The 13,857-nt window shown below is 47.7% G+C and overlaps 1 protein-coding gene across 1 annotated transcript in view; it reads right to left on the bottom strand.

Moving 5' to 3' along the window:
- Window positions 1-2,107: 2,107 nt before the first annotated feature.
- Window positions 2,108-13,857, bottom strand: part of TMEM208 (transmembrane protein 208) — a 178,104-nt gene continuing 166,354 nt past the window's right edge. Inside the window, exon 6 of the mRNA XM_063948700.1 lies at window positions 2,108-2,391. Within this exon, the coding sequence (XP_063804770.1) occupies window positions 2,251-2,391 (141 nt within the window). The 3' untranslated portion in view covers window positions 2,108-2,250. The remainder of the gene's footprint in view (window positions 2,392-13,857) is intronic.

Raw genomic sequence — 13,857 nt, 5'->3', positions numbered from 1 at the left:
TCACCCCCATGAATGGCAAGATAGACACAGAGATTGGAGCCAACCCACACACAGAGCTTTTAATGTAAAGGGAGACCCCTACCAGCACTGACTGTGCTCCTTAATAGGTTACACAGTCTTTATGCAGCCCCCCCTACTTCTACAGGCCCCTGGTACCTTGAAAGATAGCTGGAGTTTCTGTGGAGGGACTTGCTCTTCCTGGACAGCGCTGTGCAGGCAGGAAAATGGTGCTGAACGCTGCTGGGTCCGCTCCAAGGAGAAGCTCCGCCCCCAAAATGGCGCCGTCTTCCAGCTCTTCATAAGGATTATACTTGCCTGAGGTAAAATGCTGGCTGAGATCCACGGACCCCGACAGGCTTGCTGACCAATGCAGGGTTCAGGCGCTGGCTCTGGGCGCCCCTCACTAAGTAACGCTGAGCCTCCAGAGCGCAGTTAGTACTGCGCTCCCACCCTGTTGCCACCATCTTCACACCGGGCCCACGCTTGCCACTGATCTTCTGGCTTTGTAAGGGGGTGGCGGCATGCTGCTGGGGGGAGCGATCCCCTGTGGCGGGGAACAATCTATCCCCTCAAGAGCTCAGTGTCCTGTCAGTGGAGATAGTGGCTCAGACCCCACAGAGCGGACACTATTCCCTCCCTTAGTCCCATGAAGCAGGGAGGCTGTTGCCAGCAGCCTCCCTGTAAAATAATAAACTCTAAAAAATAAAACTTTACTAAAGAAACTCTGTAGAGCTTCCCTAGCTGTGACCGGCTCCTCTGGGCACATTTTCTAAACTGAGTCTGGTAGGAGGGACATAGAGGGAGGAGCCAGCCCACACTCTCAAACTCTTAAAGTGCCAATGGCTCCTGGTGGACCCGTCTATACCCCATGGTACTAATGTGGACCCCAGCATCCTCTAGGACGTAAGAGAAAACGGACAAATCATCAGTGCCCCCCCCCCCCCCCCACTAAGGCTGTAGAACAAACTGTGTGTTCACAAATCCCTGAGGAGAGTCTAGGGGTGTCCACATTAGCAATGTGTGAATTTGACATTGTGCTTGTCTTGTGGAGCTCCTTCCATTTCTGCACCCACTGTAAATGTGAGGATGAAAAGTACAAGTGCAAGTGGTGAGGATGACATAAGAGAAATTGAGGATGCTTGTGTGGAAGTGCAACAGGATGAGGGGAATATTTGTACACTACCTGACGCTAATGATGATCATGAGGCTGTTGAGAATGTTTGAGTAAGTCAGCCACCAGTGGGAGCAGTTCTTGCCAATGATAAAAAGAAAGCCATTGTGATGGCCAAAAAAGCCACCTCTTGGGTGTGGGACTATTTTAACCCAAATCCTGACATAAGTGAGGCCAAAGTTAGTAGATGTAGGGATGTTAACCATCTAGGCAACTACTCCATGTAGCATTATTTGCGGTGAGTTAATTATTTTTTAATAAAACTATAATCATCAACCTCCTCATTAGGTCGTCAATTCAAAAAGGTTTTATGGGGACCCAATCCAAACACTCCAGCCACAAAAGTGACCGTCCCATGAAATATTTTAGAAACCTCAGGAATCGATGACAATCCATACTCTGAAAACCTGCCTGAAGCAGCGAGTCTGCACCCCTTCCTGAGTGTAACACCGGGGCTCCCTGTGTGAGCTAAAACACTCAGGCCCTGATGCGGCACGCTGTAAGTCTGCCAATGTGTCCCAATTGCTACCGCTCCGAGACACAGTTCAGCATTGTAGACTTTAGTGGGCGTACCTGGGAGGTAACGGGGTGACACAGAGGATCCAGGACCGCTGACACAGGAGGCCACACCCTGATGGAGAAACTGCACCTGCCATAGGTCTGGTGTAAATTCCCATGGTGTTCTGATCCACAGATGCTCCGAGATAGAAATGCACCGGGCACTGCAAGTGGACATCGACCACGGAATTAGCACAACATATTAGTGCGACTGCTTCGAAAGACTTAGAACCAGGCCTTAAATGAGATTTTTAACAACTTGGAGGCAGATGTATTATTCCTTGGGGAGAGATAAAGTGAGGGCCGAGGTTGGGAATGCCTGTGTTATACTGACGTCACAGAGAAGTATCAATTCACACACACACAAAAAACCATATCTGAGATTTAAAGAGCACAGTGTAATTAGCATTGCTGTCTCCAATAACAGGTAGAAAAGTGACACTCTGTCGTCCTCTCAGACCGATCTACCCAAGTCCAGGAGCAGCACTGGCAGTCACATGTCCCAGTCCACGGAATATCCATCAGAAGCGCTTCATCTGTCGCCTTTCCTGGCGTCGCTGACGCTTTTCATTTTGTTCTTGGGGAGCTTCTGAGGATGAATCAGCCGCGAACCAGGGGCCCAGAACATTTACCCAGAGAAGATACAGAGCGCGTCCTGGAGCCTGGAAAACAGGGAATACGGAGTAAGGAAAAGGTGTGTCCTGCTCTTCCTCATTCCTACACTGGCAGCACAACCGCTGACCCCACATAGAAATAGGGGCATGGCTGGCAGCCACTCCAGGATAACGGGCACAGGCTAGCTTTCTGTAGCAGGTCTGACGAGTCTTGCCCTAGGTGCTGAGCTGGCGTGCCCGATATCCTTTACTGGTTCAAGTGGAAGAGAACAAAACAGGCTCTTGTTAAACCCCACTCAAGTTATAGTCACAAATGTTACTAGTTGTCTAAATCACAGGTTCTCAAACTCGGTCCTCAGGACCCCACACAGTGCATGTTTTCCAGGTCTCCTCACAGAATCACAAGTGACATAATTAGCTTCACCTGTGAACCTTTTAAAATGTGTCAGTGAATAATGAATACACCTGTGCACTTGCTGGGTTACCTGCAAAACATGCACTGTGTGGGGTCCTGAGGACAGAGTTTGAGAACCACTGATCTAGATCAATATATACATGTACATCTCTCATGGTGCATGTCTTCTCCTACGGCGCGCCAGCTAGCTCTTGGTGCGTTCTTTTGCCTCTTTTTACCTGCAACGTGATGCAGCAAGAATGCACAAGGAGACTGCGCTGAGTAATGTCACATGTAGAGATGTAGCCATTCTCATCTTACTGCAATGCGGCATGGCGTGCCAGGCTGAGACTATTTGCAGCTGGCGATTGCTCCATGAAATCCTTTAATGAAGGGATTAGCCGTATTGCAGCATGCTGCATCTGTATGTCTGTGTGCGACTGAGTCTCTGAATCTGCATACAAAGTGCTACAATGTAGCAGTTGCAGCTTTTTTCCTCACCAAGTTCCGTTGTGCTTCGTATACAGACTCGGTTGCGCACAGATATACAAATGTCGCATTTAAAATGAATAAGTCTCCTGGTGCATCCTAGTGGCATCACATTTTCAGGTAAAATGACGGTGATGCTAGCAGCGTCGCACAGGACCTAGCAGCTCGCTTGCGTCAGATATTGAGGCTAGCTGTATGACCACACTGCTTCAAACTGGGCCCCAAGATATTGCTGCAACATAAAACTCATAAAAGGGACAATTTATCAATAATAATGGGGCCCATACACTTGTGAGATAAATCGCAGGATTGTATGCACATCTTATGTACCATACGACGCGATGCGTGGGCACGCCGGTCGAATCTTTCGTCTCAAAATCCTATGTGCTGCACTTAATATTTATCGGATCGCACGTGTGATCGCATGCTGTTTTTACCACATTCGATTTATGGCGCTGCGGTGTGCGATCTGTGAGGTACTTAGCTCACTTCATGGACACTCCCCTCCTCCCATTACTGGTCACCCAATTTCCAGTCATAAGGATTGTATGAGCATCGGATGCACAAAAATAAATAAATAGGATTTTGGTTACCTACCGGTAAATCCTTTTCTCGAAGTCCGTAGAGGATGCTGGGGTCCACATTAGTACCATGGGGTATAGACGGGTCCACTAGGAGCCATTGGCACTTTAAGAGTTTGAGAGTGTGGCTCCTCTCTCTATGCCCCTCCTACCAGACTCAGTCTAGAAACTGTGCCCGAGGAGAAGGACACCTTTGAGAGAAGGATTATATACAGATAGTGGTGAGATTCACACCAGCTCACACATGCAAGGCACATCAAGCTAACTTGCTTGAAACTCTCAGCAACGGCTGAACAAGGGGGCAGATGTATTAACCTGGAGAAGACATAAGGAAGTGATAAACCAGTGATATGTGCAAGCTGATAAAGGCACCAGCCAATCAGATCCTAACTGTTAATTTACATATTGGAGCTGATTGGCTGGTGTGTTTATCACCTTGCACATATCACTGGTTTATCACTTCCTTATGCTTTCTCCAGGTTAATACATCTGCCCCAAGATTACTTATCAAGTAACAATGCAGCACTTAACTAAAACGTAGTTGTACTGAACCAAATAACATTTGCAGGAAAACAAAGCGCTGGGCGGGCGCCCAGTATCCGCTATGGGCTACGAGAAAAGGATTTACCGGTAGGTAACCAAAATCCTATTTTCTCTTACGTCCTAGAGTATGCTGGGGTACACATTAGTACCATGAGGATGTACCAAAGCTCCCAGAACGGAAGGGAGAGTGCAGAGGCTCCTGCAGAACTGATTGACTGAATTTCATATCATCAGAGGCCAAAGTATTGAACTTGTAAAACTTTGCAAACGTGTTCGACCCCGACCAAGTTGGCGCTCGGCAAAGTAGCAATGCCGAGACACCCCGGGCAGCCGCCCAGGAAGACCCCACCTTACGAGTAGAGTGGGCCTTAACAGATTTTGGACACGACAGTCCTGCCGTAGAATAAGCGTGCTGGATAGTGAACCTAATCCAGCGAGAAATAGTCTGCTTAGAAGCAGGACACCCAATTTTCTTGGGATCATATAGGACAAACAGAAAGTCCGACTTTCTGTGACGAGAAGTTTTCTTCACATTTCTTCAGAGCCCTTAGAACATCCAAAGACTTTGATGAAATTGAGGAGTCAGTAGCCACTGGCACCACAATAGGTTGGTTGATATGAAATGCCGACACAACCTTCGGAAGAAACTGCTGACGTGTCCGGAGCTCAGCTCTAATTTCGTGGAAGATCAAGTAAGGGCTTTTACAGGATAAAGCCCCTAATTCGGACACACGTCTAGCAGAAGCTAAGGCCAACAACGTGACCGCCTTCCATATAAGAAATTTGACCTCAACCTCCTGTAGAGGCTCAAACCAATCCGACTGGAGGAACTGCAACACCACGTTAAGGTCCCAAGGCGCCGTAGGCGGTACAAAGGTAGGTTGGATGTGCAGAACTCCCTTCAAAAAAGTCTGAACCTCAGGGAGGGCAGCCAATTGTTTCTGAAAGAAAATGGATAGGGCCGAAATCTGGACCTTCACAGATCCTAACCTCAGGCCCATATCCACACCTGCTTGCAGGAAGAGGAGAAAACGTCCGAGTTGAAACTCCACCATAAGGAACTTCTTGGATTCACACCAAGAGACATATTTTTTCCAAATACGATGGTAATGTTTAGACGTTACCCCTTTCCTAGCCTGTATCAGGGTAGGAATGACCTTCTTCGGAATGCCCCTCTGAGCAAGTATCAGGCGCTCAACTTCCATGCCGTCAAACGTAGCCGTGGTAAGTTTTGATAGGCGAACGGCCCCTGCTGCAGCAGGTCCTCCCGAAGAGGAAGAGGCCTCGGTTCTTCTTGCAGTAGATTCAGAAGGTCCGCGTACCAAGCTCTTCTTGGCCAGTCTGGGGCAATGAGGATCGCTTGAACCCTTGTTCTCCTTATGAGCTTTAGGATTCTTGGGATGAGGGGGAGTGGTGGAAACACGTACACTTACTGGAACACCCACGGAGACACCAGGGCGTCCACTGCCACTGCCTGTGGGTCGCTTGACCTGAAACAATAACGCCAAAGCTTCTTGTTGAGATGAGAGGCCATCATGTCTATTTGGGGTAATCTCCAAAGGTCTGTTATTTCCTCGAACACCTCCGGATGGAGACCCCACTCCCCTGGATGGAGATCGTGTCTGCTGAGGAAGTCTGCTTCCCAGTTGTCTACTCCCGGAATGAAGATGGCTGAGAGCGCCAACGCGTGTTTTTCTGTCCAGAGGAGTATTCTTGTCACCTCTGACATTGCCTCTCTGCTCTTCATTCCGCCTTGTTGGTTTATGTAAGCCACTGTCGTTACATTGTCCGACTGCACTTGAATGGCCCGATTTCTTAGAAGAGGGGCCGTCTGAAGAAGACCATTGTAGACGGCTCTTAGTTCCAGGATGTTGATGAGCAGGCCGGCTTCCAGGCTTGACCACCGACCTTGGAAGGTTACTTCTTGAGTGACTGCTCCGCAGCCCCGAAGGCTCGCATCTGTGGTTAGAAGGACCCAGTCCTGAATCCCGAACCTGCGGCCCTCCAGAAGGTGAGGCTTTTGGCGACAGACAAATTCTCTGGTGCATGTGGAGATGAGATCCAGACCAGTTGTCCAGGAGATCCAGTTGGAAGGTCCGAGCGTGGAACCTCCCATATTGGAGAGCCTCGTAAGAGGCCACCATCTTTTCCAATAGGTGAATGCATTGATGAATCGACACCCGGGCTGGCTTCAGGACATCCCGGACCATAGCTTGTATCACCAACGCCTTTTCCTGCGGAAGAAACACACTTTGCACTTCCGTATCCAGGATCATTCCCAAAAAGGACAACTTCTGGGCTGGTTCCAAATGTGACTTTGGAAGGTTCAGAATCCAACCATGACTCTTGAAGAGGCGTGTAGTGAGAACAATGGACTGCAGCAGCTTCTCCTTGGACGATGCCTTTATCAGCAGATCGTCCAGATATGGAATGATGTTCACACCTTGCTTGCGGAGGAGAACCATCATTTCTGCCATCACCTTGGTAAACACCCTTGGTGCTGTGGAGAGGCCGAATGGCAGGGCCTGGAACTGGAAAGGACAGTCCAGCAATGCGAAACGGAGATAAGCCTGATGCGTCAGCCAGATCGGAATGTGGAGGTACGCATCCTTGATATCCAGTGATACCAGGAATTCCCCCTCTTCCAGACCCGATATCACCGCCCTGAGAGACTCCATCTTGAACTTGAACTCCTTTAGAAAGGGGTTCAATGATTTTAGGTTCAGAATGGGCCTGACTGAACCCTCCGGTTTCGGTACCACGAAAAGGTTCGAATAGTAACCTTTGTTCTGCATGTGAGGTGGTACTGGCACAATGAATGACCTGTGCCTCCACCACTTTTTGGACAGCGTCTTGTAATACAGTGCTGTCTGCCAACAGAGTTGGTAAGCCTGATTTGAAAAAGCGATGAGGAGAGAGACTTTGAAATTCCAGCCTGTATCCCTGGGACACAATATCTATCACCCAGGGATCCAGGCCGGACGAAACCCAGATGTGACTGAAGTATCTGAGTCTCGCTCCCACTGGCCCCACCTCCAGGCCGCGCGGTCCACCATCATGCGGAGGACTTTGGCGTACCTGAAGCAGGCTTTTGTTCCTGGGAACCTGCAGCGGCAGGTTTCTTGGACTTAACCAGACCAAACCTAAAGAAGGTATTGGACGTTCTGGCCTTTCTAGGCTTGTTAGGCAGAAAGGACTGTGTTTCAGATGAAGAGAAGGATTTCTTCGGAGCAGGTGCTGCTGAGGGAAGAAACAGAGACTTACACGCTGTAGCCGTGGATATCCACACGTCTAGAGCTTCCCCAAAGAGAGCCTGACCTGTGTAGGGTAGGGACTCCACACTTTTTCTGGATTCCGCATCGGCCGACCACTGGCGCAGCCACAGTCCCCAACGAGCTGAAACAGACATGGAAGATAGACCAAAAATACAAAAAATGAACTGTCCCAAGGCGCAAAAATAAACTTATGCAGCTAGATACAAACAAAGGGACCACCAATACCCTATAGTGGAAACAATGATGCAGAGAAAAGATTGTAACTAAGCGCTCAGTCCTGTATCAACATAAATGTCCCATGTGAAACCTGTTTTGGAAGTAGAATCTTCTTACAGGTCACCACACTCCTTGTCAATGATGTGTCAGTCCTTAATCGTCAGTTCATACGATTCCTTCCGAATATGGATGTACCTCAAAACAAACCAAATGAAAATAATATGGTGTAGTATTTCTATATATGAATGATGACACCCATGTGCGAACAAGAAGGTGTGAAATATTCTGCGTACCAAGACTCACACTTATTAGAGAGGATTAACTCCCATAAAGGTATCTTTCACCACCAGTTTTGGACAACGTGAGTAAGTCAGCCGTACACACCCCTTCATTCAATGATCTCAGATATTTAAACGTACCGTACTCACATAATACGTAGTGAGTACACTCCCATAAAGGTATCTTTAATCACCGGTATTCCAGGGTATCTTCTATGGGTCACCCGATCTTTTATTAATGATGTATTCTTATTTAGCAGTTCTTATGATTCCCTCCGGTGATAAATGGACCTCAGGGCAAACCAGATATAAATAACATAGTGTAGTATGTCTAATGAAGAGTAATAACACCCATGTGAGAGTGGAAGAGGGGTGAAATTTTCTGCGTACCGGAACTCACACTAATCAGAAATACGTGACCCCCGTAAAGGTTTCTTTAGCCACCGATCTCTAATACCGTGGATGAGCTAGCCGTGCGTTCACCTTCATGCAACAATCACAGTAAAATGACGTACCGTACTCACACAGTCTACAGCGAGTACGTTCCCATAAAGGTATCTTTAGCCACCAATATTCATTCGTGTATATAGAGTCACCGAAAATGTCCCTCCAAATTATTCAACAGGTGCGGGACGTACCGTACTCACATGACGGTTATACTCATATAACGGTTTCTTTGATTTTCTTCTAGGGCAATGGGATGTGTGTAAATTCTCCCAAATGGGGGAATTATGACCCAAAAGAAACCAAAAGGGCACTCTTAAAATCCATAAAATTTATTTTAAACAATTTCTAAAAACATGGGGTAACAGATGGCAGATGGAAAAACAGTATACCTGAAAGGCAGTCTCGGCCGTGAATACCCGACAGGAATAACAGAACCGTCTGTACCCAATAGCGTGATGGTGGTCAGTAGCACTCCTAGACCAACATGTTTCGACTAAAAAGTCTTTTTCAAGGTAAAGGAGAGCTACTAGATACAATTACTTTTATCAGTTCCCATGTTTCCGGAAATTGAAGTGCACATGGGAACTGATAAAAGTAATTGTATCTAGTAGCTCTCCTTTACCTTGAAAAAGACTTTTTAGTCGAAACATGTTGGTCTAGGAGTGCTACTGACCACCATCTGCCATCTGCCATCTGTTACCCCATGTTTTTAGAAATTGTTTAAAATAAATTTTATGGATTTTAAGAGTGCCCTTTTGGTTTCTTTTGGGTCATAATTCCCCCATTTGGGAGAATTTACACACATCCCATTGCCCTAGAAGAAAACAAAAGAAACCGTTATATGAGTATAACCGTCATGTGAGTACGGAACGTCCCGCACCTGTTGAATAATTTGGAGGGACATTTTTGGTGACTCTATATACACGAATGAATATTGGTGGCTAAAGATACCTTTATGGGAACGTACTTGCTGTAGACTGTGTGAGTACGGTACGTCATTTTACTGTGATTGTTGCATGAAGGTGAACGCACGGCTAGCTCATCCACGGTAGAGATCGGTGGCTAAAGAAACCTTTACGGGGGTCACGTATTTCTGATTAGTGTGAGTTCCGGTACGCAGAAAATTTCACCCCTCTTCCACTCTCACATGGGTGTTATTACTCTTCATTAGACATACTACACTATGTTATTTATATCTGGTTTGCCCTGAGGTCCATTTATTACCGGAGGGAATCATAAGAACTGCTAAATAAGAATACATCATTAATAAAAGATCGGGTGACCCATAGAAGATACCCTGGAATACCGGTGATTAAAGATACCTTTATGGGAGTGTACTTACTACGTATTATGTGAGTACGGTACGTTTAAATATCTGAGATCATTGAATGAAGGGGTGTGTACGGCTGACTTACTCACGTTGTCCGAAACTGGTGGTGAAAGATACCTTTATGGGAGTTAATCCTCTCTAATAAGTGTGAGTCTTGGTACGCAGAATATTTCACACCTTCTTGTTCGCACATGGGTGTCATCATTCATATATAGAAATACTACACCATATTATTTTCATTTGGTTTGTTCTGAGGTACATCCATATTCGGAAGGAATCGTATGAACTGACGATTAAGGACTGACACATCATTGACAAGGAGTGTGGTGACCTGTAAGAAGATTCTACTTCCAAAAAAGGTTTCACATGGGACATTTATGTTGATACAGGACTGAGCGCTTAGTTACAATCTTTTCTCTGCAGACATGGAAGATATTCACACAGCCATGGAACCCAGGTCTTTCATGGATTCTACCATAAAACCTGCTGAATCATGTATGTTGCGTAAATATAACGCAACATCATCCCTATCCATCGTATCCAAATCCTCAAGTAAGGCAGCCGACCACTTTACTATTGCCTTAGCAATCCATGCAGTTGCAATAGTGGGACGTAATATGGCCCTTGAAGCAGTATACATTGATTTAAGCGTGTTATCAATTTTCCTATCAGCCGACTCCTTTAAGGCGGTAGATCCTGGAACAGGCAAAACCACCTTCTTTTGAGTCTGGACACAGATGCGTCAACAATTGGCGTGTTTTCCCATTTTTTCCTATCCTCCCCAGGGAAAGGAAACGCCACCTGGACCCTTTTAGGAACCTGGAATTTTTTCTCAGGGTTTTCCCATGCTTTTTCAAATATAGCATTCAATTCCTTTGACACTGGGAAGGTTAGCAAGGCCTTTTTATTTTCAGTGAAAAAGGTCTCCTCAACCTGCTCAGGTGTGGTATCATTAACATTGAACACATCCCTGATAGCCTCTATCAACCCCCTTTGCAATAGAGGCGGACCCCCGCAACACATCCCCATCACCATCTGTGGTGTCAGAATCGGTATCCGTGTCGTCTTGTGTGACATGCACAAGCGCACGTTTGTGGGGGTATATAGCGGGGCGTCCTGGGGCACCAGAAACTGCCCATACTGCCATAGAGCTCTGTAATACCTGGGTTGCAGATTCATTACTTGCAACCCTGAAAGAAATCTGAGAAATCCAAGATTAATAGAGGAAAACCACTCAGGTTCCCTTGCTGGTATATGTGCTAAACCAGTGCTATCCTGATTATATGGAATGGGATCATCCTGGGAGGATAAATCCTCTGCAGCATATGACACAGTGTCCCTGGACATAGCTAAAGGAGACCACGGACACTATACACATACACACACACACACACACACACACACACACACACACACACACACACACACACACACACACGCACGTGAGGGCAGACAGAGCGTCCCCCCCAAGAAAGACACAGAGATTGGAGCCAATCCACACACACCACTTTTAGCAAAGGGAGACCCCTTGTCAGCTCTGACTGTGCACCTTAATAGGACAGTCGTATTACAACCCCCCCCCCCCCCCCCTTTCTACAACCCCCTGGTACAGATAGCTGGAGTTGCTGTGGAGGGACCTGTTCTTCCTCAGCGCTGTGCAGGCAGGAAAATGGCGCTGAAACTCTACTGGGTCCGCTCTGAGGAGAAGCTCCGCCCCCTTAATGGCACTGTCTTCCCGCTCTTCATGGATTATACTGGCCTGAGGAAATTGTGCTGTCTGAGATCCGAGGACCCCTACAGGCTTCTGGACCAGTGTAGGGGGTAAGCGCTGGCCCAGGGCACCCCCCCGCTGCCGCCATCTTCACACCGGCCTCCCGCTTGCTAGGAGGGTCAGTGTCTCACTCACCACTTCTTCAGCTCTGTAAGGGGTTGACGGTATGCTGCTGGGGCGAGCGATCCCCTATGCCGGAGAACGATCAGACCCCTCTGGAGACATTGGTGCAGACCCCGCAGGGCGGACACTACTCCCCTCCTTAGTCCCACGCTGCAGGGAGGCTGTTGCCGGCAGCCTCCCTGTAAAAATAAGAATTTACTCACCGGTAAATCTATTTCTCGTAGTCCGTAGTGGATGCTGGGGACTCCGTAAGGACCATGGGGAATAGACGGGCTCCGCAGGAGACTGGGCACTCTAAGAAAGAATTAGTACTACTGGTGTGCACTGGCTCCTCCCTCTATGCCCCTCCTCCAGATCTCAGTTAAGGAAACTGTGCCCGGAAGAGCTGACAATACAAGGAAAGGATTTTGGAATCCAGGGTAAGACTCATACCAGCCACACCAATCACACCGTATAACTCTTGATAACATACCCAGTTAACAGTATGAACAACAACAGAGCATCAAACAACAGATGCCAACATAACATAACCCTTTTATTAAGCAATAACTATATACACGTATTGCAGAAAGTCCGCACTTGGGACGGGCGCCCAGCATCCACTACGGACTACGAGAAATAGATTTACCGGTGAGTAAAATCTTATTTTCTCTAACGTCCTAGTGGATGCTGGGGACTCCGTAAGGACCATGGGGATTATACCAAAGCTCCCAAACGGGCGGGAGAGTGCGGATGACTCTGCAGCACCGAATGGGCAAACACAAGGTCCTCCTCAGCCAGGGTATCAAACTTATAGAACTTTGCAAAGGTGTTTGAACCCGACCAAGTAGCTGCTCGGCAAAGTTGTAATGCCGAGACCCCTCGGGCAGCCGCCCAAGAAGAGCCCACTTTTATTGTGGAATGGGTTTTCACTGATTTTGGATGCGGCAAACCAGCCGCAGAATGAGCCTGCTGAATCGTGTTACAGATCCAGCGAGCAATAGTCTGCTTTGAAGCAGGAGCACCCAGCTTGTTGGATGCATACAGGATAAACAGCGAGTCAGTTTTCCTGACTCCAGCCGTCCTGGCTACATAAATCTTCAAAGCCCTGACTACATCAAGCAACTTGGAGTCCTCCAAGTCACGAGTAGCCGCAGGCACCACAATAGGTTGGTTCAAATGAAAAGATGACGACACCACCTTTGGCAGAAATTGCGGACGAGTCCGTAATTCTGCCCTGTCCATATGGAAAACCAGATAGGGGCTTTTACATGACAAAGCCGCCAATTCTGACACACGCCTAGCCGAAGCTAAGGCCAATAGCATGACCACTTTCCACGTGAGATACTTTAGCTCCACGGTCTTAAGTGGCTCAAACCAGTGAGATTTCAGGAAACTCAACACCACGTTAAGATCCCAAGGTGCCACTGGTGGCACAAAAGGGGGCTGAATATGCAGCACTCCCTTTACAAACGTCTGAACCTCAGGCAGTGAAGCCAGTTCCTTTTGAAAGAAAATGGATAGGGCCGAACTCTGGACCTTTATGGACCCTAATTTTAAGCCCATAGTCACTCCTGACTGTAGGAAGTGCAGGAACCGGCCCAGCTGGAATTCCTCTGTAGGGGCCTTCCTGGCCTCACACCAAGCAACATATTTTCGCCATATACGGTGATAATGTTTTGCTGTCACGTCCTTCCTAGCCTTTATCAGCGTAGGAATAACTTCATCCGGAATGCCTTTCTCCGCTAGGATCCGGCGTTCAACCGCCATGCCGTCAAACGCAGCTGCGGTAAGTCTTGGAACAGACAGGGCCCCTGTTGCAACAGATCCTGTCTGAGAGGCAGAGGCCATGGGTCCTCTGTGAGCATTTCTTGCAGTTCCGGGTACCAAGTCCTTCTTGGCCAATCCGGAACAATGAGTATTGTTCTCACTCCTCTTTTTCTTACGATTCTCAGCACCTTGGGTATGAGAGGAAGAGGAGGAAACACATAGACCGACTGGAACACCCACGGTGTTACTAGTGCGTCCACAGCTATCGCCTGAGGGTCTCTTGACCTGGCGCAATACCTTTGTAGCTTTTGTTGAGGC

The sequence above is a fragment of the Pseudophryne corroboree genome (genome assembly GCF_028390025.1).
Source record: "Pseudophryne corroboree isolate aPseCor3 chromosome 11 unlocalized genomic scaffold, aPseCor3.hap2 SUPER_11_unloc_5, whole genome shotgun sequence".
NCBI lineage: Eukaryota > Metazoa > Chordata > Amphibia > Anura > Myobatrachidae > Pseudophryne > Pseudophryne corroboree.
Note: the sequence above shows the minus strand (reverse complement) of the source record. Positions and strands in the feature narration are given on the sequence as shown.